The 23,044-nt window shown below is 39.9% G+C and overlaps 6 protein-coding genes and 2 long non-coding RNA genes across 9 annotated transcripts in view; 6 read left to right on the forward strand and 2 right to left on the reverse strand.

Moving 5' to 3' along the window:
* LOC124310854 (tyrosine-protein phosphatase 99A-like) overlaps positions 1-23,044 on the forward strand; it is a 691,797-nt gene that overhangs the window by 413,946 nt on the left and 254,807 nt on the right. The window lies entirely within an intron of this gene.
* LOC124311756 lies at positions 1,114-2,744 on the reverse strand. The gene is made up of 3 exons (XR_006910206.1): positions 2,719-2,744; positions 2,444-2,550; positions 1,114-1,256 (listed from the first exon to the last, which is right to left on the reverse strand). It is a non-coding gene; the product is annotated as an uncharacterized LOC124311756 (long non-coding RNA).
* On the forward strand, positions 3,062-8,624 carry LOC124311102. Its single transcript, XM_046775409.1, has 13 exons — positions 3,062-3,204; positions 3,539-3,716; positions 5,123-5,253; positions 5,435-5,594; positions 5,701-5,795; positions 5,877-5,969; positions 6,119-6,257; positions 6,332-6,628; positions 6,757-7,011; positions 7,235-7,293; positions 7,404-7,635; positions 7,702-8,000; positions 8,072-8,624. Exons 2-11 carry the CDS (start codon positions 3,545-3,547, stop codon positions 7,626-7,628), a joined length of 1,626 nt encoding a protein of 541 aa, XP_046631365.1. The 5' UTR covers positions 3,062-3,204; positions 3,539-3,544; the 3' UTR covers positions 7,629-7,635; positions 7,702-8,000; positions 8,072-8,624.
* LOC124311441 (repetitive proline-rich cell wall protein 1-like) lies at positions 10,136-11,025 on the forward strand. Its single transcript, XM_046775936.1, has 3 exons — positions 10,136-10,246; positions 10,328-10,459; positions 10,539-11,025. Exons 1-3 carry the CDS (start codon positions 10,241-10,243, stop codon positions 10,953-10,955), a joined length of 555 nt encoding a protein of 184 aa, XP_046631892.1. The 5' UTR covers positions 10,136-10,240; the 3' UTR covers positions 10,956-11,025.
* On the forward strand, positions 11,404-15,689 carry LOC124310917 (exocyst complex component 4-like). Its single transcript, XM_046775073.1, has 15 exons — positions 11,404-11,555; positions 11,622-11,953; positions 12,026-12,191; positions 12,258-12,478; positions 12,536-12,620; positions 12,697-12,954; positions 13,025-13,164; positions 13,259-13,477; positions 13,558-13,735; positions 13,794-13,875; positions 13,947-14,085; positions 14,145-14,367; positions 14,429-14,758; positions 14,826-15,032; positions 15,303-15,689. The coding sequence occupies exons 1-15, from the start codon at positions 11,541-11,543 to the stop codon at positions 15,468-15,470; spliced, it is 2,763 nt and encodes a 920-aa protein (XP_046631029.1). The 5' UTR covers positions 11,404-11,540; the 3' UTR covers positions 15,471-15,689.
* On the forward strand, positions 15,778-18,102 carry LOC124311229 (extensin-like). 2 transcript variants are annotated; one of them, XM_046775630.1, is made up of 3 exons: positions 15,778-16,271; positions 16,360-16,425; positions 16,521-18,102. In XM_046775630.1, exons 2-3 carry the CDS (start codon positions 16,402-16,404, stop codon positions 17,676-17,678), a joined length of 1,182 nt encoding a protein of 393 aa, XP_046631586.1. In that variant the 5' UTR covers positions 15,778-16,271; positions 16,360-16,401; the 3' UTR covers positions 17,679-18,102. The 2 variants fall into 2 exon arrangements, with proteins under 2 accessions (XP_046631586.1, XP_046631587.1); XM_046775631.1 differs by having other exon boundaries at positions 15,778-16,165.
* Positions 18,576-19,720, reverse strand: LOC124311635. The gene is made up of 2 exons (XR_006910055.1): positions 19,587-19,720; positions 18,576-19,357 (listed from the first exon to the last, which is right to left on the reverse strand). It is a non-coding gene; the product is annotated as an uncharacterized LOC124311635 (long non-coding RNA).
* On the forward strand, positions 20,725-22,030 carry LOC124311329 (repetitive proline-rich cell wall protein-like). The gene is made up of 2 exons (XM_046775776.1): positions 20,725-20,821; positions 20,900-22,030. Exons 1-2 carry the CDS (start codon positions 20,795-20,797, stop codon positions 21,761-21,763), a joined length of 891 nt encoding a protein of 296 aa, XP_046631732.1. The 5' UTR covers positions 20,725-20,794; the 3' UTR covers positions 21,764-22,030.

The raw sequence follows: 23,044 nt of genomic DNA on the forward strand, positions 1-23,044 counted from the left end.
GTATCTTGAAATAAAAATTGTTTCTGCTATTTTTAAACAACGCTATCCAATGTATTGCCTTTTATTTATTAGCTTGTATTCAACGCACCGCGTCTAATCGTCAGCGGTTACAACATTGATCTGTTTACGTGCATGTACTACTTTCACGTCCATTATAAGTGAGTTCAAGAGAGCAGTAGCTGTTCGAGATGGAAAAAAAAACTGAGTTAACTTGAGCCGTCGTTTCGACCTTGCACGTCACGAATTTTTTTTAACGTTCAATCTTACCAGAATTTCACTTCACCATCCATTCGGGTCAATTTGCTGTGCTAATTATAGCTGTGACGTTGCCATCGTGATTCTTTCCGACGAACTTACCGACGTGACTTACCGAAAGGTAGTTTGACAAAATGGGTGTAGCACATAGTCGATGTTGATGGAATGATAGCTGACGAACTGGAACCCCATAGCTTGAAAAATTATTAAAAGGTCGACAGCCAGGGTGATCCCCCCCCCCCAAAAAAAAACAGCAGAAAATAACTTTTACATCATTGCCCAAAGACGGGCCAGGGCCATCATGATGCAACAACTTGAAGGAACTGATGTTATCGCCTATAGCCATCTCCGATTACCTTGGTGCGTTTGAGAAAATATTTAATAATCAGAAAACTTTTTATTTGCCATTAAATGATTCAGCTTCGAAATGATGTTAAGAATGCAACAAGGAGGTGCTATTGCGGTGGCAGGTCGCTCTTAGGTCAAAAAATTGTCTTGTTGGACTTTGATTTAAGTGATTAAAGTTCAAATATTTTCAAATGTGATGGTTTACCCACAGAAAAAGTTGTGAGGTTCAAAAAAAAAACAAGCCTGATCTGCAGTCGTTCGACAAATGAGATTTTTAGTGAACCCCCACTGTGAAAAAACAAAAACGGAGAGAAAACAGTTGCAGTCAACTGCCTAGCTCAGGAATAAACATAGTCTGTGACTACAATTTATAACCAATGCCTCCAAAAATTGCCAAAAAGGAAGAATAGAGATCGATTTTGTCCTACCTTTGTGCCTGGGAAATACAGCCCGGCATCTCTTCAGTTGCTCCATCCATCCGCTGAAGAGTTAAATGACACCAGACGGGATAGGGTAAAAAGGGTGTCCTCGTGAATACACCCACATTCACATGGGCATACACAAGGACATTTAAAGAAAGGGGAAACAGAGAGATCCATAACTCAATGGACAATGCATGTGATTGCATTCCAATGCAATGGGATGCCTTTTATCTACAGTACCTACACAAAGTTTGGAAACACGGCGAGTATTTCCGCGCTTCTAACACGGCGGCTTACGGGCCAAAGTGTCTCCCTTTTTACGCGATAACTCACGTTTGAGTTATCGCAAAGCAAATTTTAAAAAATCTTCTTGGTGAGGAAAGAATTTCCTTTCACCATGATTTTTTGCAGATTTTAGTGAATTGAAGTTAATCCGCAAAAGAGTAGGTATAAAGTTTGGAAACATCGGCGCGCTCGCCATATGTTTCCAAGCTAAAGTGTATGCTAGTTAAAAAATCATAAAAAATTGAAATTAATCAATTTTTACTTGAAACTTTTACCAACGGTAGACGACATAGTCGTCTACATTTGGACAAAGTTTCAAATTTTTTTAATGAAAAGCTGATTTTTGCCGATTTTTTATTAAATTTTGATTTTTCTTCTCACGTCGCGTGGAGCGAATCCTGCCCCGGGGGAAGAATAGAAGAGGGAAAACCGCCGGACCCCTTTGTTCTCCCCTATTCTCTTCCCTCTATTCTTCCCCCGGGCTAGGATTTCGTCCCTGCGCCACCAAAATTAATCGGCATGTTTTCTTTAAAAAATCGGCAATAATCAGCTTTTCATTAAAAAAATTTGAAACTTTGTCCAAATGTAGACGACTATGTCGTCTACCGTTGGTAAAAGTTTCAAGTAAAAATTGATTAATTTCAATTTTTTATGATTTTTTAACTAGCATACACTTTAGCTTGGAAACATGGCGAGCGCGCCGATGTTTCCAAACTTTATATCTACTCTTTTGCGGATTAACTTCAATTCACTAAAATCTGCAAAAAATCATGGTGAAAGGAAATTCTTTCCTCACCAAGAAGATTTTTTAAAATTTGCTTTGCGATAACTCAAACGTGAGTTATCGCGTAAAAAGGGAGACACTTTGGCCCGTAAGCCGCCGTGTTAGAAGCGCGGAAATACTCGCCGTGTTTCCAAACTTTGTGTAGGTACTGTAAATGGAAATAGAAAATTGATTGTGAAAAAATATTGACAGAAACAGCAAGTCAGGAAAAGTTGAAAATGAGTTGGGTAAAACCTAATTGTGAATAAATGGGATAATTTCAGGTTTACATGTTCTGCATTGATGCAAGTCATGCATCATTTAAATATCTAGTAGGTAACAGGTCAATTAAAGTAAATGAAATCATTACCCCACAAACGATGATCCTGAGATTGTTGCTGGTGACAGGTTACCAACACCTGCACAAGAAAAATTGCACATTGTTTGTGGTTATGATGGCTGGCTCTGGGCTCAAATCTGCAAAAAAAGAGAATGGTTACATAGTACAACAAACTGCCATGCATCGACAGGGCAATCACATGATAAATGCTAGCAGTCAGGATTTAACATTACACAAATTTAGAACAGTTTTAACTCTTCCATAGTTCCCACAATCATTCTAGTTGTATTCTTAGTTATAATTACCCGATAAACAGCATGGAGTATGACGGTTATTAAAAACAAATAATTCTATAACAATATTGAATTTTGTCTCTGACTTTCTGACGAAAGCAGACGACACTTGTCCAAGTTTCTACGTCTAATTTTCATTTTCTTCTAATCAGCATGCTTACGATAATAAGATATCGATAGAAAGTAAAAATGATAAAAAATCAAACTCTCCTTCAAAATTCGAACCGAGCCTTCTTTGAAAAAAAAAAAGATAATTTTATTTGATAATTTTTCTTTTATTGTATTTTAATAATAAAGACAATATTGTGGTAGAGTTAATGACTACAAATTTAACGTTTCACACTTTCAGTTCGGCCGTTGTGGGTGTTGATCAACGGCGTGGAAAAGCCACTATCGGTCGGCAAATCCTACACGTTCGAATGTATCACTGGCGGATCTCGTCCCTCCGTCAACGTTCGCTGGTATCTTCACTCCATCCAGCAGCCAGCCAAGGAGCGGGTAATTTACAGAGATTTCCCCAGACATTCCCAATAAATAAGACTTGTCTCATCCATACGCAACAATGCACAAGTGTATTATGGACAAAAACACGAAATGCTCCATGATTAAAGTTATACGAGCAGCTTTTTTTCGGTTGATCTTTCCCTTTCCTGGAAGTTGAATAGCATTTCTTTAACGATTGGAATATATCTGTCGGAAGATGTTTGATGTCCTGTCGCTTATGAATGACGGAAGCATTGTTTTCCAAAAAACAATTAAGCGCATCACAAAATCATATTTCTAATATTCCCTTATCTTTTCTGTTTGTGGACATCTAAATGAAATGATGAAGATAACGATGGACGGTAGCAACACAACGAGCACCTTGAAGCTGATGCCTACGGCCAAGGACCATGATGCTGAACTGATCTGCTTGGCCATCAATCCGGTTTTGGCCGTCAGAAACGGCAGCATTGAAAATAATGGGACCATTTCTTCCGTCGAGACCCGCCGGAAACTCGTCGTACACTGTAAGGCAATTATGTCATCTTTATCTCTAGCCTTAGCCTAACGCAATTAATTTAAAACTAAACTTGATTCTAACATATCAATCGTACAATTGTTTAAAGGATCGACGTTATAATTTTTCTTTTTCGCTAACGCCTCTGGAATTTATTAATTTTATTACCGTTAGCAGTCTCCTTAGAAGAGCTCAAGTTAGATTTTAATATGATTATAAGGTAGCATCTTACCAACACATTCTGCCACGTCTTTTGGGAAAATCGATAGATGAATAGCTTTTGCTCATATTGCCCCCCTTCCGGCACTCTTCCTGCCAAACTCGTTAGTGTTGCAGTGCTATTTCTAAATCTACTTCGTCTGCTTCTGTACAAGGAAAAATAACAACAGCAAATTTCAAGGAAAAGCGAAAGCTTTAGGAACATAAGATCTGCTGTACAGAGACACTATATGACGTTCATCATCTTTAAGCCCATTCTGTGTAATGTCACTGAATTGGATTGGAAAGATGGTTGGTTAAAGCAAGGCGAAGAATCTCCCCGAAAACTAATTCTCCATGAAAGTGCCTGACTCGATCTGCTGCATTGCTTTACAAAACTTTCTTTAACATCCGTTTATTTTCGCTGCTCTTTCCCCCTTATCATTTCACGCTTCTATCTGACGTATCATAGACCCAACAATTGAGAATTGGGCTCTAAAAAGTTTCTTTATTATTGCCGCTGTTCAGCCAGGCATGTGTTCCCACTCTTCTCACCTGTCATCTAAAAGTTCTGAAAGATCGTGATGGAAACAATCTCGTCAACTTTCTGGGCTCGTTATACAATTCAGCCTTTATATGATTGAAATAGAAGTGCTTTCGAAAAGATAGCTACTATAACGTCAATCGATGGGAGACTCGAGTGTGGCGGTACTATTACTACTCGCCTCACTAAATCCCGCTCTTTAACCATCGATCTCTCTTTTTCCGCTTCAGTGATACATGTAATAAAACCGAAATGGCCGCAAGGCCAGCACAATCTCTGATGCTGATGCTACATTCTCTCTGTTTAATGCCCGTGTGATTAGCTCTCCATCCAAGCGCATCACGTACCAATAGACTGCATGCCGTCCTCTCCTCTGCCAGCCGACGCCTTTTGCCAACGCCTTGTCTGGCGTGCACATCACACTTTAATTAGTGGATCTCCCACGACTAGAATTCGGTCGCTTCCTCTCACTCCCTTTATAGCGTTGCACATAAGCGCAATCGGGACAATTCTATTCATTCGCGGCGAAACGAGTGGCAAATGTCTAAATGACGATTTTGCTTGTATCCTCAGCTTCTATAACTATTTCAGAATGTAGCAAATGCATTGTTAAATTTGGAATAACTGTCGTAGTCGTTATAGTTGGTCATAATGCTTTTTGTGTTTCGATGTAGTTGCTCCGACGGCAGAACTGGAACTGGGACGCAATCTGAAACCGGACTCGATAGCTGAGGGCAACGACGTCTACTTTGATTGCCGCATTCGCTCCAATCCACCACCGCTGCGCTTCTTATGGACTCATGAGGTTACGATTTGACTATAGTCAACGACATTTTTTTAAAATTCTGTTTTGTCTCGTATTATATTTAACTTGTGGAAACGAATTCTTTAACCTTAAGAACATTATTAAATGATCTCTTGATTTTGCGTTATTTTTTTTACAAACATCATACCAATAATTCAAAGTATCAACAATGTAAAATTAGGGACAGACCATACGAGAAAACGCAGCTGCTGGGGTTATCATTGTGGAACAAAGTTTAGTTATCCGGCGAGTCTCTTGCTCTCATTCCGGTCGCTATTCCTGCACAGCGGTCAACACCGAAGGCAGTGGAGTCAGCAACACCGTCCAACTTCGCGTCATGTGTAAGTGGCAAATTGAAAATTGCTATTTTGTTTTTTATTTTATTTATTTTAAATCATATGGAACATGACGATGTGTCCTTGTCCATTTATCTTTGTGCGTGTCCAGTCCAGCCGGTCTGTCGTCCAGGTCAGAAAATCTTGTACGGAGTGGTCAAACATGAAATGGTCGTCGTCCAGTGCCAAACAGACGCCATTCCACCGGTATAATATGAAAGCTCCTTGTATCAATATGCATTTGCATTAAAATGATGAAAGTAAATGAAAATTAATTAAAATGGACAGGCCCATTCGCACCGGTGGGAGTTTAATACCTCCCTGTCAGACGTCGTCGAGTTACAGGACAATCAAATGTTTCAAACAACCAGCCCTACTGATGTAAGTAAAACTGGACAAGTAATGAATTCTCGCTCATGACTTGATATGTGCTTTCGAGATATTTTCGTGTCATTTGCTCTCCATCAATAGATCAGAATAATAAGACGTGAAAAAACCAAATAATATTAAACGAATTTCACGAACGACAGGAAGGTGCAGAGGGGGACGGGACGAGCGTCATTTCCTACTCGCCACAATCGGATCGCGATTACGGCAGCCTCATCTGCTGGGCGCGCAACGTGATTGGCGAGCAACGGGAGCCTTGCGTCTATCGCATTTTCCTCGGAGGTGCAGCCCAAATAATTCCAGCCTGAAATAATATCAAGATATAGGGAAATACATTACGTTCTGTTGTGTTGCAGTGCGTCCGGATCCACCGAGCAATTGTTCGGTGTTGAATCAAACGGCTGAGGCGGTGGAAGTTTGGTGCCGGCCGGGATTCGACGGTGGTCACCCGCAACTGTTTCAATTCGAAATCTTCGATACGCAGTCGGCCGTTCTCCTTTACAACAAATCCGGACGGTATCCGCATTTGCGCGTCGGCAACCTCGAATCCGGAATCAAGCTCTTCATTCAAGTTTCGGCATTCAATCAACGGGGTAGGTCGCCACTTGTCCCTTTGGAGGCATACACCATCAAAATCGCTGACAAACAAACAGGTAAGAATAAACACTTTCCTAAATTTCCCAAGGGTGTTAACTGATTTGTTTCCTTATTTTGATTTATCCTCATCATAAGTCATTTGTTCACTGTAGTGGGTAATTTGTTGTTTTTGCTTTCGGTCCAGTTATTATGGAGACAAGGGACTGGGCTTCGATTCTGGGTATTGCTAGCGGCGTGTCTGCCACGATCCTGATTGTGTGCATCGCCATAGGACTGACTGCCAGGTTCCGGCGACAAAATCAACAACCGAACCACGAACGTCATCATCCCATTAAAATGGATAGAATAAATGATACGACGATGACTGTCAACGCTAACGCGGGCGATGAGCTTCAACATAATAATGAAGATCCCGATATCATCATTAATAGTAATTCTGGTAGGTCTTACTTGCCTGTCAGGGTTCTACTCTATCCAGCTTTGAGAAATTGACACAAACCTAATACTATGGCAAAGTACCGTTTCGTTGGAATTGAAACTTCCGGAAAACTTTGTACTTAGTCATTGTGAGAGAAACTTATGTGACTTAAGAAACTATTCCTCAAAGCGTGTTCTTGTTAAGATTTCGAAGTGAATAACATCGGAATATAATCTTCATTTAGTTCACGAACAGCAGTTTCCGGAGCACCTCAATCACGCCTCTGCATCATCACCTTATCGTGTAAGTTATAAACTATAATTTAAAACTGTTTGGCAACTTTTTTCGTTTTTTTTTTTTTTTTTTTTTTTTTTTTATAAACATGATTTGTTGATTATGCAAACGTATTACAGAGAACTGAAGCAGCAGATTGGACTCAACGGGAAAATGAATCTACTCACATAAACTATTGTACCCATTCGGATATCGACAAGCCCATCGTCGTTGGAGTTCAATATTATCATTCGCTCAACAGACAAGAGGAAACCGGAAAGCCTTGGATGACCGACGATCTGGACACTATCGTCTCCGTCAAAACCCCTTATCGACAGAAACAAATTCCTGTTCATCTTTTGTAACCGGCAGGTAAAACATTTTAGTGGGTGATGTTAATTGAGGATTCACGGACACTAACAGATTCCATCCAAACAGGACCCACATTTCGACTATGCGTTGGTTGTACACGTAAACAAGCCAGCTGCATGCTCAGCTACCGGAGATTAAATTACTGGTACGGTTGAGCAATAATCGTCCAAGATCAACATAATTTCGGATTATTTCGGACTGTTTCTAAGCGCCACTGGAGTTCAACATCCGCATCCCGCAACGGCAAACGTCTAGAAACCAACAAAATGAAGAGCGAAACTGCGCAAGTCGATATCAACTTTTTCTTTGGCGGAACAAACCTCAATCACATTCCTTCAAAGAGCTGGGATTTACTGTAGAAATTGGTGAGCGAAAACAATCTTATTTAAAAAAAAATAAAATCTTAACGTCAACATTTTCCATCTCTTACTTTCAGGACTTGCGCACATACCTCAGCAGTCGACCAAATTCTATTGACTCCATTCAACGGCCCATCACGTTGTCACAACGCACATTGATTTAATGATTTCTATATTGTATGGAAAGAAGGGCGGTCCTGTATCATCATCAGATATTAAATTATCGACAAGTTTGTTTGAACTATGGGGCCTTTTCTTTATCTAATGTAAAATTCCTCAGTTTTACTAATAATAAGTCATTATACCGGTACTCGGATTGTAAATAGCGCTTAACTTTTCAATTGTATTTTGAATTAATTATATGCTTATTTGGTGCCAAAGTATTTATGTATACCAGCAGATATCTTTCGTACTATACGTAACTGGATTTTCATTGCGTGTTTGCCGTCGTTGGTGAACTGCCAATCCTCGGACACGATGAGAATATATAGACATGGTTTGTCGGATCACTCACCTCACAAAGTCACTCTTACAAGGAGATAAATGATTACATTTTAACGAATTATCGTGATCATGAAAACTTTGAAAAGGTATCTTGAAATAAAAATTGTTTCTGCTATTTTTAAACAACGCTATCCAATGTATTGCCTTTTATTTATTAGCTTGTATTCAACGCACCGCGTCTAATCGTCAGCGGTTACAACATTGATCTGTTTACGTGCATGTACTACTTTCACGTCCATTATAAGTGAGTTCAAGAGAGCAGTAGCTGTTCGAGATGGAAAAAAAAACTGAGTTAACTTGAGCCGTCGTTTCGACCTTGCACGTCACGAATTTTTTACGTTCAATCTTACCAGAATTTCACTTCGCCATCCATTCGGGTCAATTTGCTGTGCTAATTATAGCTGTGACGTTGCCATCGTGATTCTTTCCGACGAACTTACCGACGTGACTTACCGAAAGGTAGTTTGACAAAATGGGTGTAGCACATAGTCGATGTTGATGGAATGATAGCTGACGAACTGGAACCCCATAGCTTGAAAAATTATTAAAAGGTCGACAGCCAGGGTGATCCCCCCCCCCCCAAAAAAAAGCAGAAAATAACTTTTACATCATTGCCCAAAGACGGGCCAGGGCCATCATGAAGCAACAACTTGAAGGAACTGATGTTATCGCCTATAGCCATCTCCGATTACCTTGGTGCGTTTGAGAAAATATTTCCTATTGTTATCGTGCCAGTTACCTCACTTTCGTTCGCAGAAATCGTCCCTTTTAACAACGTACGTCTGCTAAATTTCTTTTCTTGTCCTTTCTTTTTATTCGTTTTGCATGATCAAGCTTTTGATAGTTGTTGCTTGGCTGGCCTTTACCACTTACTGCCGATAGTGCCGAACGACCGCTGAAATGTGTTTTCTCTTATTCGCCAATTTTTATTTGCAATATTTCACTAAATGCTGGTACTGTAACTTCGCAATAGTCAACAGCTTAAGTTCTTGAATACGATTCAGCTCGATCACCCTATATACACAGCAGGCGCTATAAACATTCAAAAAGCTGATGATAAAAATAGAAAACAAGAAAGCATTGTTTCGTACTACATGGATTATAGGTCCACATATAGACTGGAAATGTATCATCCCACCCATCACTCTAATCAGCGAATACTCAATGCTGGCCAAAGGATTCAGTTAGGATATAGCTTAAGGTTCATTAGACTCAGGCAAAACTAATGACATTTTCATTCTGCTCTGTTTGTGTATATCCGTCAGAGGCGAATAATCCACTACGAAGAAATGTAATAAGGTCAAATAACTGAAGAGCTTGCCAATCCTACGAACAGGTCAAAGAACTCACTCAAAAGTCGCCAGTATATCTCTCAAGGTTGGCCTCGGGAGCAAAGTCTTTCGCAAAATAAATTATAGCTCATTATTTTTAACGAAAATTATACTCTTATGTGCCATTTGTACGAGCACTCAGATTGCTGTACCTGTGCAACTTTAGGTCTAGATACTAAATAAGTGGCTAGAAATCTGGTACAATCTTTATAGTTCCATTCTCTTTCATTCACCCGCCGTGGACTTTTCTTCGCCATTCACTTTCGCTCGATTGAATTATCACGCAAAGCGCCTCCCACCTATCGTGATTTCACTGATTTCTCAGCATATATAAACCGTTGGCTGGTCGACTTTGAAGCATCAGTTCTACCACTGTTTCAAGTCTAGACAACCTCACATCACACTCCCAACATGAAGGTAAACATACAAATATACAAGTCAATTTTGATTTGGAACATAATCAATTTGATTATTTGCGTTTCTATCTATTGATTTTAGTTTATCGTTCTCGCTGCTGTTTTCGCCGTTGCTGCTGCCAATAATGCTTACAACAAGGCACCTGTTTACTCTGCCCCGTCCTACAAATCTCCAGCTTATTCCGCTCCGGCCTACTCCGCACCGGAGGAATACGTGAGTCTGATCCGCTAGCATCAAGGATTCAAGATTATTAATAATCAATATGATTTTGGTTTGTCTTATGCATCATCAGCCCGCCCAGCCCTACAGCTACTCGTACAACGTGAAGGATGAGCCATCTTACAATGACTTTATCCATTCCGAGAGCACCGACGGAAAAGTAACCACTGGCTCTTACAAAGTCGCTCTCCCCGACGGCCGCACCCAGATCGTTTCCTACAAGGCCGACAGCTATGGTTACAACGCTGACGTCAAGTACGAAGGCGAGGCCAGACATCCCGAATACAAGCAGTCCGATTACAAAGCGCCAGCTTACCCTTCTCCGACCTACTCTGCTCCGGCCTACTCTGCCCCAGCCTACAAGGCTCCAGAGTACAAAGCTCCCGCACCCGCCTACAAGGCTCCCGCTTACTCTGCCCCAGCCTATAAAGCCCCCACCCCGGCCTACAAAGCCCCAGCGTACTCCGCTCCTGCCTATCCTAAATATTAAGTGCTCATAAATTGTACATTTCCTCATTTACAGATAATTTTATATGAATATACATTAGATCGTGAAGAAAAATTTAGTCCATTTATACGGCAATGTGCTTGACTGAATCCAATACAAAATTATTGAATAAATTCTTAATGTGAAGTTATTACGAAGGCACAGGTGAAAAAGTAGAAACATTGTTGGCCTCAATCTTTATTCATAATCACCGCAGAGCTATCCCTTTCCTGCGTAATTTTTCGTACCTCTCCCCTTTTTTACATTTTGTTTTGTTTTCATGGATCCCTATCTGATTTCGCCATTACCCCCCCCCCCCCCCAGATTTTTTCACCTTGAAAACTTAAGCAGAAGCTTGGAAGTATGCAAATTTTTTTTTTCAAAAGTTTGGCGGGCTAAGACGACATCTGTCCAGGCATTTAGGCAACAACTGAATTTTCCTATTGTTATGTTTCTGCCTTTCTGGCCTTCTGGGGTGTCGTCAGCTAGAGCTAGTGTCACATCCAACTTGTTTTTTTTCATTTAGTAGGCTACAATAATAAATCGACCAGTGCTTTAAACATCTAAAACCAAGAAGTAATCGTTAAGATGGCAAAGGAAACGGTAAGCGTCTTTTTATAAATCAAGTATACTTCTATATCATGAATTTTCAATGTTGTATCCTCACAGTCTGGACTTTTAATGAATGTTATTGGGACACTCTCATCCCTATCTTCAAATGAGCAACGTGACCGAGAGAAAGCGAAATTAGAACGCGAATTTAAACTAAGCGACCAGAGATTGGAGAAACTCGTTACCACACACCACAGAGACTTGGCAAATGTGATGCAGATCTACAGTAAAGTTTCTGTTAGCATCAATGACGCTAGAACTCGGATAGCTATGGTAAAAGGACAATTGGCTGCTTGTAGAGGACTGTTACATTGCAGAAGAGATGAACTTAAGAAGCTGTGGCTCGAAGGTGTGGAGCATAAGCAGGTTCTTTTAATGTTGAATCAAATGTAACTTAAACATTTCAATTTGCAATCATCAAGACTGGGTTATAATGTATAAACTTATCAATACCCTTTCAGCGAAAAGTTAAAGGAAATTCCTGATAAAATCAACGAGAATATAGCAAAGAAGAATTACATAGCAGCTGCTCAGCTTATTGTTGAAGCCCACGAGAACTTACAAGGCCCGCTTCAGAATGTTGAAGCTTTGAAAGATGTCCGTAGTGATCTTGCTACAAAGCAAGAGGTATACATTAAGTTTTAAATTTCTGCTATTTGTTCAAAATTTAAAATGGTTTACTTTTATCTTTAGCGTTTCTATAAGATATTGTTGGAAGATTTGAGTCACTATATCTACGTGAAATCGTCAAATGATGTACTGCAGTGGAAACGTGCTGCCAATGCCCAACCAGCTTTCCAAAGAGCATCTAGTGGTCGTAATTCCTCTGGTAGGGCTTCTGGAAACATGATGACAAAGAGCGACGCTCCAAAAGTGAAATCTCTTATGCTAGAAATTGTCGGCAGTAGTCAAAAGTAAGATTGAAATTCACGAAATGGTCTATAAATAAATTATGCCAATTTGTTTTCTAGCTCTCAAGATGAAAGCAGTAACCAATGCATTTCAAATATAATCCAGTGCCTCGCTCTAGTGAATAAATTACCCGAAACGTTAGAGGTAATGTGCAACCTTTACATCTATGGCAAAATGAAAGCAAAATTTGACATTTCGCATACATTTCTACATTCCTTAGAGCTTGAAAAGTGGCATGGGAACGGAAATGACGGCGATCACAAGAAAAACCGCCCAGCAAGTCAGCGAAGTTCACCCTTCCAGCAACAAAAACGTTTTGAAAGAACTCTTTGAGGCCGTAATGGAGCAAATGAGAAGGATAGTGAAGGCGCATGCAGTCGTGCTTGACAGTGTAAAAGGTTTACTGAAGGACCAGCAATACAATAATGATGTTGTTATGTACACAAAAGAAGATGTATGGTCCCAAGTACAAACTGTGGTATGTTAAGTTATTCCTTGATTTATAACACATAAATGTCATTTGAATTGTAAAATTTTTCCCACCTTAGATTCAGGTACTTTTGTCACAGTATTGGGATATCGGTAGTACAGCGTCGAAGAGTAGCAATTCGGGTGGTAGTTTCTCTTCGAATTCGCAGTTGGCAGCCGCGGATTTAAACGCCTATTTTTCTAGGAGAAGGCAACCCAGGTAAGAATTTAGTAATTACTCGTGATTTAATTTTGGCCATATTATTATTTGTTGCGATAAGAATCTGAATGCAATATCTTTCTAAATGATTTAGGGCGCAGAAAACGACGCTTTTCAGGTTTGAAGGATCCCTGCACTCCATCAGCTTGAACGATTCGAACAGCGATCACTACAAGCAAGACTCACATGGACTTGATGGTTCCGATCGGGTTTTGATTGTCGAGCCTAACGCACGTCTGGTGATTGAAATATACCAACCACTGATGGCCTTTGTTCAAGAAATTGAAACTGCTCTGGGATGTAGCTCCCAAGGGTATGTATTTAATTAGTTTTGAAATCATGCGTATCTATAGCCGAGAAGACCATAAACACGTATGTTAATATATTCAACAGAACACATTGCGCGCTTCATGTATTTATCACCGTATTTACACGTGACGTCTTCCTCAGTCAAATTCACATCGAAATGGGCACCGCTCTAGATGAAGCTACGCGAAAGCTAGATATGTGGAAGTCCGTGAACCCTACTGAATCGTTACAGAGTACTAAGGCCACTCGTCCCTTGCTTCAGGTAAAGTCATTTTCATTGTTTTCGCCTTAAATGTTATTAAGTTTTCAATTCTTTTTAGAGCACTGTACAAGTCTATCGTTGTCTAATGGAGATTCGCCAATTGATGGAAGCTCTTCCACAATTCGCTCAACATTTTCTAGGTAATTAGAACTGCGAGAAAAATTACTGTTAATGTTTTCTTATTGATGTAATGTTTGTTCATACTTACTAGGAATGACATGCAACATGCTACTCCGATACAGTGAAACATGTCAAGCAGCCTACAGAGGTTTAGTTCAACCGGACTCGGAGGACAAACGTGTGATCAGTGCTACGTGGGCAAAGGATGAAGACATCCATCGATTTTTAAGGTTTTTATTCCATTTTGTGGGGCAAATGAGAGTCGTTGATTCTAAGTCATATAAACTAGGTCTCTTCCAAGTTGGACGGCTTTGCAAACTGTTCGAGCCCATCGTAATTCTGGGGCTACTGATGGTGAGACTTATGAAGACAGTCCAGAGGAAATCAAGCAGCGAAGTGCGAAAGAAACGGAGATCCTGACGGGTAATCTTGGCGACGCCATCATTCCTCCGCATGAGATTCTTGCCGATCCAGCGCAAATGAGAATATTGGCCCTGCTCCAAGAATCTTTGGTAAGGAAATAATGCATTGGTTATTAAATGATCATGTCTCTAATTTTTGTACATTCCACAGGAGTGGTTTGCTGCTCATATTCAAGAATTAGCGAATGTCATAACCCGCTCTGGGGCTTCCGAATCTCTCCTAGCTTTGCCGGAATCCAACGTCCAGACGTTGCTGGAACTAGCAAAAGATTTTGAAGACCTAGCCGATACCTGCCTTTTAGTGTTGCACTTGGAAGTGCGTGTTCATTGCTTTTACCATTTGGTGCCGCTTGGGAGACAAGCGCAATTTTGGCTGAATGGCGATAATCAGGAGCCTGACCCTGAAATTGGTCGACTCAGTCGCGATTTGACAGCCATCGACGAATCTTTGTCGGCATTTATTCAACCGCGCAAACATCGCGTACGTTCCCTGAAAATGAAATTCAATTTTTTAAAACTCACCTTTTTTTGTTTCTGTCGCATTTTAGTACATTTTCGAGGGAGTTAGCCACCTTGTTTCCAGCATCATTATGTCTTCAGTCCAACATATCCGTCGGATGAACGAAAATGGCGTTAAGAAAATGTGCCGCAATATTTTTTCACTGCAACAAACGTTGACTAGCATCACTTTGGCCCGCGAACCAGCATTAGACCACGCTCGACAATATTTCGAACTGCTTTGCACTACCCCAGAGGTAAAATCTTCTTTCATTTATAAGTATTCGATATTTTTGTGAGAGTGTTAAGCTGTCATTCATTATAATATTTACAACAAGTTTTGCATTATTTAACGCTGCATTTGTAAAGGATTACACCTTTACCCAAGGAATGGAAGTAAGAAATGTATTTGTAGTGTAGCTTTAAGCATGTTTACTTGTTAAGTTATCTTTGCGGCTGATTAAGCGAGTTCTTTTAAGAGGATTGTTTTGTAATTCCTTTTTGGGTTTTTTTTATTTGTTTGATAGGAAATTTTGAACGGTATTCTCGAACGGGGATCTCAGTACACGGAATTGGAATACATCCAGGTACTTGAGCTGTTGAACAGAAGTCGCCCAGGTACGGCTTCAAACGAAATCACTCGTCATCTTGAGCGCCTTTCAGAAATTCTAGGAGAATTAGGCGTTACTGTTTAAGTTTGTTTGTTTAATTAAATCTCGTGACGCTTGCATGTTTGACAGGCGTCACGCGATAAACATGTTCACTCTTCTCTATGGTTTCACTCAAGAAGATGAATTCATTTTTTCTTTCCTATTCTCATGGGTAATCACCATACATATATACATATATTACATTTCTGCATTTCCTGTTTTGAAACCCTACACGATCAACTGGATACACTGTGTATATCCCACAAATTATCAAAACCTTAAGTCGCTGCATTAATTTACGTCTCTTATTTGTTTCGTAGAAATGTCAGCTGTGGGTGGCTATTAAAGAAAATGCGTTGATCTCGTATACATTCAGCACAACTGTTCGTGCCATAAAACAAGTCGGGAAATTCCGCCAACACTACGATGCGTGCCAACTATTTCAGGATTTAATAATGAGAGTTTTGCGGTTGTTTTAGTGTTGACAACCGAATAGCTCAGAGGAAACCTTGGTCACATTGAGCTCTCTAAACAAGTGATTAAGCCTTACAGGCGTGTAATAGAAAGCACATCGATCGGGTGTGATCTCCTTAGCTGGGTAAATCCTAGCCTGATGAGCTGTGGAAATGAAGAGACGACGCTTTCTGTGGTTCATCTCCGCTCATAAGAGGATCAATTCTGGTAGAAGAGAAGCCGCAACTTGCTATTGGATTGAAGTGAAAAATTGAAACGACAAGGAGGTTAGTGGCACAAACCATGAGCGATTGTATCCGGGAAATTCCGAAATTCACTCGACAAAGAGTTTTGGGTGCAGAAAAGGCGGAACCTTATTCTCCGTGAATATAAGTAACAGCGAGGATCATATTTGCATCAGTGCTGTCTCCGAGCCCGACTTCGCTTCACTACATATTCTAATATCTTTGTTTTTTTCCAGCTTAATAAGTTCAGCTGTCGAATCTTCGGGTCGCTAAACAACATGGCTAAACCCGAAATTTCTAAGGTGAATTTTAGATGTGTAACGTTAAAGTTAATTTCAAAGCATACCTGACGAAACTAATTTTTTTTTTTTTTTTTTTCATTTCATTACTTTATTAGTTTCTGGCGCCAATTTTGCTGATTGCGTTGGCCTTCGCAATCATTGAATCGGATATCAGCGTGTCGGCCGAAAGTAATCTCATGGGGGTGTATGTTGATGTGGCTGGTGACAGTTTGGATGGCATCGAAGAACGATTTGATTTTTCTCGCGGAAAAGGAAAGGGACACATTGGTAGACGACGCCCGGGAAAACTGCGTAATAAACATAAACATACCAAATCCAGTTATGGAGTCCCCAAATCACAATACGAGGCGTCCAAACCTTATTACCCACCATCTAAGGCACAAAGCAAACCTCATGCCAAATATCCTCCGAAGACCCAGTACAGTTTAGGTCCAGTTTATAGTTACGTAGCTCCAGCTTACAATACCTACCCGACCTACAGTCTACCTGTATACAGCCAATCTGCACACCTTCGTGCTTCTGCCTTGCGTCCGCAACCTTCACGTCCTCAATCTCCACGTCGCCCATCTCCTCAGGCTTCAGTTGCCCATCGTCCGTCCCACCTTGCACCCCCTCAATATAAGAATTCGCCCCCAATACATCCCCAATCAGCACTTCCAACTCGACCTAAAACTTCACCCACGACACGCCCTAAGACGCCACCTCCGACACCACCCAAAATTTCACCTGCGACAAGTCCCAAAACTTCACACCCGACCCGTCCTAAAACTTCACCTCCGACAAGTCCCAAAACTTCACCCCGCCCATCTTCTCATCGTCCCACATATCCTACAACTTCACTTCCCACAACAACCAGTCCTTCAACTACTACCAGTACCCGAGTGTACAGTTCTCCGGCTCCTGTTAGTAGTAGTACTACAGCTACTGCAACCTCTAGTCCGATAGATACCAGCACTTCTGCGTACAATTCTTCCACTTCCGATTCTTCCACTTCCAGTGCTCCGGAATCTAGCTCCCCAAAGACCGAATCCAGCCAACCAAAGAAAAAATCTGCTCCACCCAAAAAAGAGATGATTATTCCGCTTAAGTTAAAGAATGAAGTTCAAATCAAGCCAGCTTACACGCCGAAAACCTCGCCTAAGGGGAATTCCACATCTCCCGTATCGATTTCAAAGGACAGAGATGACGAAGGATTTTTTAGTAGCCCGTCCGAAGGCTTTCCAAATTTTTTCAAACAATTATTGCAAGGTTAACAATAAGAGTTTAGAGCTGGTTTTGGTAACAAAATATTTAAGTTTGATGTGGGTTTCGTTTTTATTTAAGAACTTAAATTAATAAGACCGTAAACTAGTCTTGTACTCTTTTCTCAGTTGTATACTTTCATCGCTGCATGGTATTTCTTTGAATATTTATTTCCCAAATCGTTTGTTACGTTTCCTTTTTTGCTCTTTTTGTTTCAGTAGGTGGAAAGGGGTTGGCAAATTTTTGACAATTCCAAGCTGAGTCGCGCGCTGATTTTATAAAAGTGAAAGAGAACAGAATTCGGCATTAAATTTAACTCGGCAAAAAGTGTTGCGGTTGCGACATTTCTTCAACAGTTGCCAACCTCTCAGTTATAATGTTGATTTCTTTTGTGACCGGCAATAAAAGGTTCAGAAATACATGAATCAAGTTCTATTCTTGTACACATACATACTTTCCCTTAGTTAGAAACAGATAATAATATTAACATGCAAATAAGGAAATGAAGTGAAGGAAGTGAGATTTGACAAAAAATCGGACAGAAGAACTCCACCGACAATAGAATCCCAATATTTTAAATAATTTCAAAAAATTTCTTTGTATGCAACAGTAGAACTCCAACGACAGTAGAACTCCTTTTTTTTAATATTATTAAAAATACCCGACAATAGAACTCCAGTGCCTGACAATAGAACTCCAACGATACCAAAATTATTTTCATGACCGACAGAAGAAATCCATTGAATATTTTAAATGTCTGTTAATAGAACTACATCGAACTACATCGAGGGTGGACCTGCCCGTTCAACGTCATGTTCCTGATCTGAGATACATCCGATTCATTCGGCAAGACTGGCAAATAAGACAAATGATTGACCGAGAGGAATTCATTTTTAAAATCGATGTAGTTATTTTAAAAATTGTGTATTTAAAAATTTAAATTTAGTTATTTAAAAAACACGCTTTATTTTGCATACACTTTTATCACATCCTGGTACATGTCGTCCACAAATTCCGTCAAATCACTTTTCATTTCTATCACTCGTCGCCTTTGTTCTTCATTGTTTTTGAAAGAAAAATGAATTTTTCTTATTACACGATTGTAGGTGCGATTCATAATTTTTTTACACTTGTTAAAAACATGAATTTCGATCTCTTCAGCAATCACTGAGTCATTTAATGCTAGATGAATCATTTTTTTTGCACTGGTTCGACCGCGTTGAGTTTCTGCGTCACTTTCCACTTCAATAGGCTTCCGGCGGAGAATATGTAGGACGTGAGTCTTCCAAAACTCATAGATTTCAGAAGCTGCAGATGAAATTACTGGGTTCTTATCTTTACAAAGACGATGCACGGTTCTCCCAATTCCAGTAGATTTAAGGATTTCTTTTGCAGGCTTCTTGTTTCTTAATTTATTCAAGATAGTTACTTTTTCTTCAGGTGATACTTCAGGATTTGAGAGTTGTTTGTTGGCAGCTGCCAAGTCTTCAAGTACCACAACTCCACCAAGCTGATGAAGACGGGCTTGTTTCATACTTCTTGAAGATCCAGATGACGACACTTCTTTGCTTTTTTTAATTAAAAATTTATCCATATTTGAAAATAGAGGTTTGATATCCCAGAAGAAACACTATCAATAAAATGAGGTATATATTGGCTGGTTGTCAATAATCTCTCGATTTGTTTCAACCTGTAAAACAACTGGAAGTTAATATTTATTGATCAATGCTTGTGATCCTCCCATAAGTAAAAATTCTTAATACACATATTTGTTTCAATACGAGCATCCCCAAAAAAAGTTAATAAATTCTGATCCCCTAATCTGACAGATTAGGCCATTAGGGGTTCGTTAGCTAGACACGTAAATGCTTGCAAGTTATTTTTTGACAACAAAATTGCATTGGTAATTGCATACATACCAGATACCACCAACCTTTTTAAAATTTAAATAATGTTTTTACTCTAATCATAAGTGGTAATTTTGGGTTTAAGCCTTTAAGGGCCTTTGAGTGTGTCAAATTAAATGAAAACATAGACCAGACGACGCTGACTTTCAAACGCTTATTGGCGGGTATGATTAAACAGCAGCCCACGCAATAAAGGCGCCAGTCCACCGGATTTTTGAATTGTGAAATTTGCAAAATGGTTGTATTGTATAGTTATTAGTTAACGACGTAATTTGAATAAACAACAACACTGAGAATATTCAAAGTAAATTATTCTGTTACTTTGGCAAAAGCGACTTGACGAAGAAATTTGTAACCTAAGAGTTATAATATGGGGGTGGACCATCAAAGTTCAAACTCTCTGTCTCTAACGCTATGTTGAAAATTCTTGCTACAAATGGGATGTATTAAAACATATAAATCTTATTTTTTAAAAGACTAGAGGTGACTCACGAATGTGGCTTTATTACAGTTATAAGTTCTTTAGTTTTCACCGTAATAATTTGGCCGGATTCTGGTGACTAGAAAGCGGAAACCCGGAATCGGAAACATGACGGATCGACGCCACCAAGTTAACAACTAGAAAACCAACTAAATACTGAAACCTAAGTACCCCAAATATTCATTGCTGCAGATGTTTGCATCATAAAAAAGAGAACGAGTAACGAGTACAGTAAAACAATCGGTCCATGATGTTCGAGAGTAAATGAGTTTGTGGTCAATTTTAATGACATCAACCCTACATGTTAAAAGAAAACCCAAAGACAGGCTACATTGGGTTTTCTTGAATACGTCCGCGGTTAAGTCTCACTAACGGAAAGGGAAGCAATTCGCGCAAATCTTCTTGAGATGGTAGAACTAGTTTGATGAGTTCTTGACGTAGGCATTCTTTGGTTCACTCTTCACCAATATGGGGATGGATACGGTTAGATGACAAAGCCACAAGAAATATGGGAGCAACAAAGAGGTCAGTGGCACAACCGTGAGCGATGACGGGAAATGGAATGAATTGCATAGGACAAATAGATGGGTTTCGTTTGAAAAGGCGGAGTCTTCGTAAACAGAATAAAAGCCTCAGCGCAAGCCGTATTTTTATTAGTGAAGGTCTTGAGTCTGATTTGATCGTTGTCTCCTTTCGGTAAAACTATAAGTACCGAGGCAGCAAAATTTTGGATAAAAACATGGCAGGAAGATTTGAAATTCTCAAGGTAAGTTAAATTATTCCGTGTGTATATTTGAGTACGGTACCCTTAATCCAATTATATTTTATTCAATTTTATTTTTAGTTTCTGGTGCCGGTCCTATTGTCTCTGTTGGTCTTAGCTATCCTAAAATCGGACCTCAACGTATCGGCAGAAAGTAATTTGAAGGACATCAATTCCGGCACTGGATATCGAAATCAGAGAAGCGATGACATCGAAGAGAGATTTGGTTCACGCGACGGACACGGACACCACACTAAACATCGCCAATCGTTGCTAGCTAAACTCAAGCGGCCTAAATCCGGCTATGATGCCCCCAAATCGCAATACAAACCGTCCAAACCTCATCGACCATCAAAGGCACACCACAAACCCAAAGGCAAATATGGTCCCCCCAAGTCACAACATCGCGCACCTGTAAAAAGTTATGAATCTCCGGCCTACAGTTCACCTGCATACAGTCCTCCTGCTTATAGTCCTCCAGCATATAGCCCTCCTGCATACAGTTCTCCTGCCTACAGTGCACCTGCATACAGTCCTCCAGCTTACAGTCCTCCTTCTTACAGTCCTCCAGCTTACAATCCTCCTTCTTACAGTCCTCCAGCTTACAGTCCTCCTTCTTACAGTCCTCCAGCTTACAGTCCTCCTTCTTACAGTCCTCCTGCTTACAGTCCACCAAAAGAAGAGTATGGCCCCCCTAAAAAAGAGTACGGCCCCCCTAAAAAAGAGTACGGTCCACCAAAAAAAGAATATGACGAACCTAAAAAAGAAAACATACCCCAGAAAACCGAGTATAACCCACCAAAGGAAGAGTACAAAGTTCCAATTGAGCCGGCTTACATCCCAAAACCACTATCTACAGCGGTAGCGAATAAAGATTCCAGCGGATTTTTCACCAACCCTTCGGACGGTTTCCCGAATTTCTTCAAACAAATCATGCAAGGGTAAAACAACAACAAAAAAAATCTGAGTTTGGTTTATTACTAATCACAATTATTCGAAAGTGCAAACACCACACTTTTATTTTAAGATATTTACTGTTACCTCTTAATTTATTCATCCCCTACCAGTCTACCACATTTACTTTCAACGCAGAACATTTCGATTACATATCACCGTTTGTTATACGATCGTTCAGTCTTTATTTCCGTTATTGTCATTTGTTTAGCGTACAAAAGATTCCAGTTTCAATAAACAGATATACATGTCAACACACATATGTTTGTGAGTTTAATAAATAGAGCAATGAAAGTCGAGTTTGATCAGATATTATAGCGGTGGTCCATCTAGAGCATATTGCATATTTAGCTATGCAATGAAACACCAAAATTATTCACCGATGCTATATCGTGGAGATAAATTATTGAGCGTTACGGATTACTTTTTTTGTTCAGCGTTGCACCCCCACACTCTTCAAATAAATAAAATAGTACGCATGACATTCATAAAGCGGTCATAAAGAATTCTTTTCATTTAATAGGGTTTCGAGAACTCGTTCTAGTCGCCGCGAGCGTACTTGTCATTCACACGGAATTCTGTATGATTTCTTATTGTGAGTTGGGACGCAATAGTAAACTTTTGTATCAGTGTCACATATAACGCAACGCTGTGTCGTTTCAATTGGGAGAATACGTCTTTGTTTAATTCAACAGTACTGTCGAGGTCGAGTAGCAGACCGAAGTGGAATGATAAGCAGCTGTGCAACCCCAGAATCACTCAACTCTTGTGAAGGGCTTGACAGGAGGGATATGGGAAGAGATCCAACTCTAGTCCGAATAATTCAATATCTTTTGATTCATTTACTGTTGTTGGGATTTGGTAGCATATTTGAAATTATACAGAAATTATACATGTGAGGCATATCCAGTCAGTAAAAACAAATATATGTCACAAAAGAGCAAACGCTATCAGATTTGAGGATATGCTGTCAAGTCGTGATGGTATTTGTAGGCGCATATGCGCAATTGTAATAGATATAGGAACATTCTGTCGCTGAGATCAATAGTGTCCATAAAGTATCGATCCCAACAGCAATCCTTGAACACAATCCCAAGGGTATGCAACGCAACAAGCATAAAGAAAAAGCCTGAAATGCGGTTGTCCGTAAACAATTATTTAATATCTGAAGTATTTAAAAAGAAAAACATCTGATCTCATTTGCTGGAAGTAATTCATCCGATTCTGTTCAAGTTTCTTGGAATTCTCAGTCAACAATAAACCGAATAAGGA

The sequence above is a fragment of the Daphnia pulicaria genome, chromosome 8 (genome assembly GCF_021234035.1).
Source record: "Daphnia pulicaria isolate SC F1-1A chromosome 8, SC_F0-13Bv2, whole genome shotgun sequence".
Classification (NCBI taxonomy): domain Eukaryota; kingdom Metazoa; phylum Arthropoda; class Branchiopoda; order Diplostraca; family Daphniidae; genus Daphnia; species Daphnia pulicaria.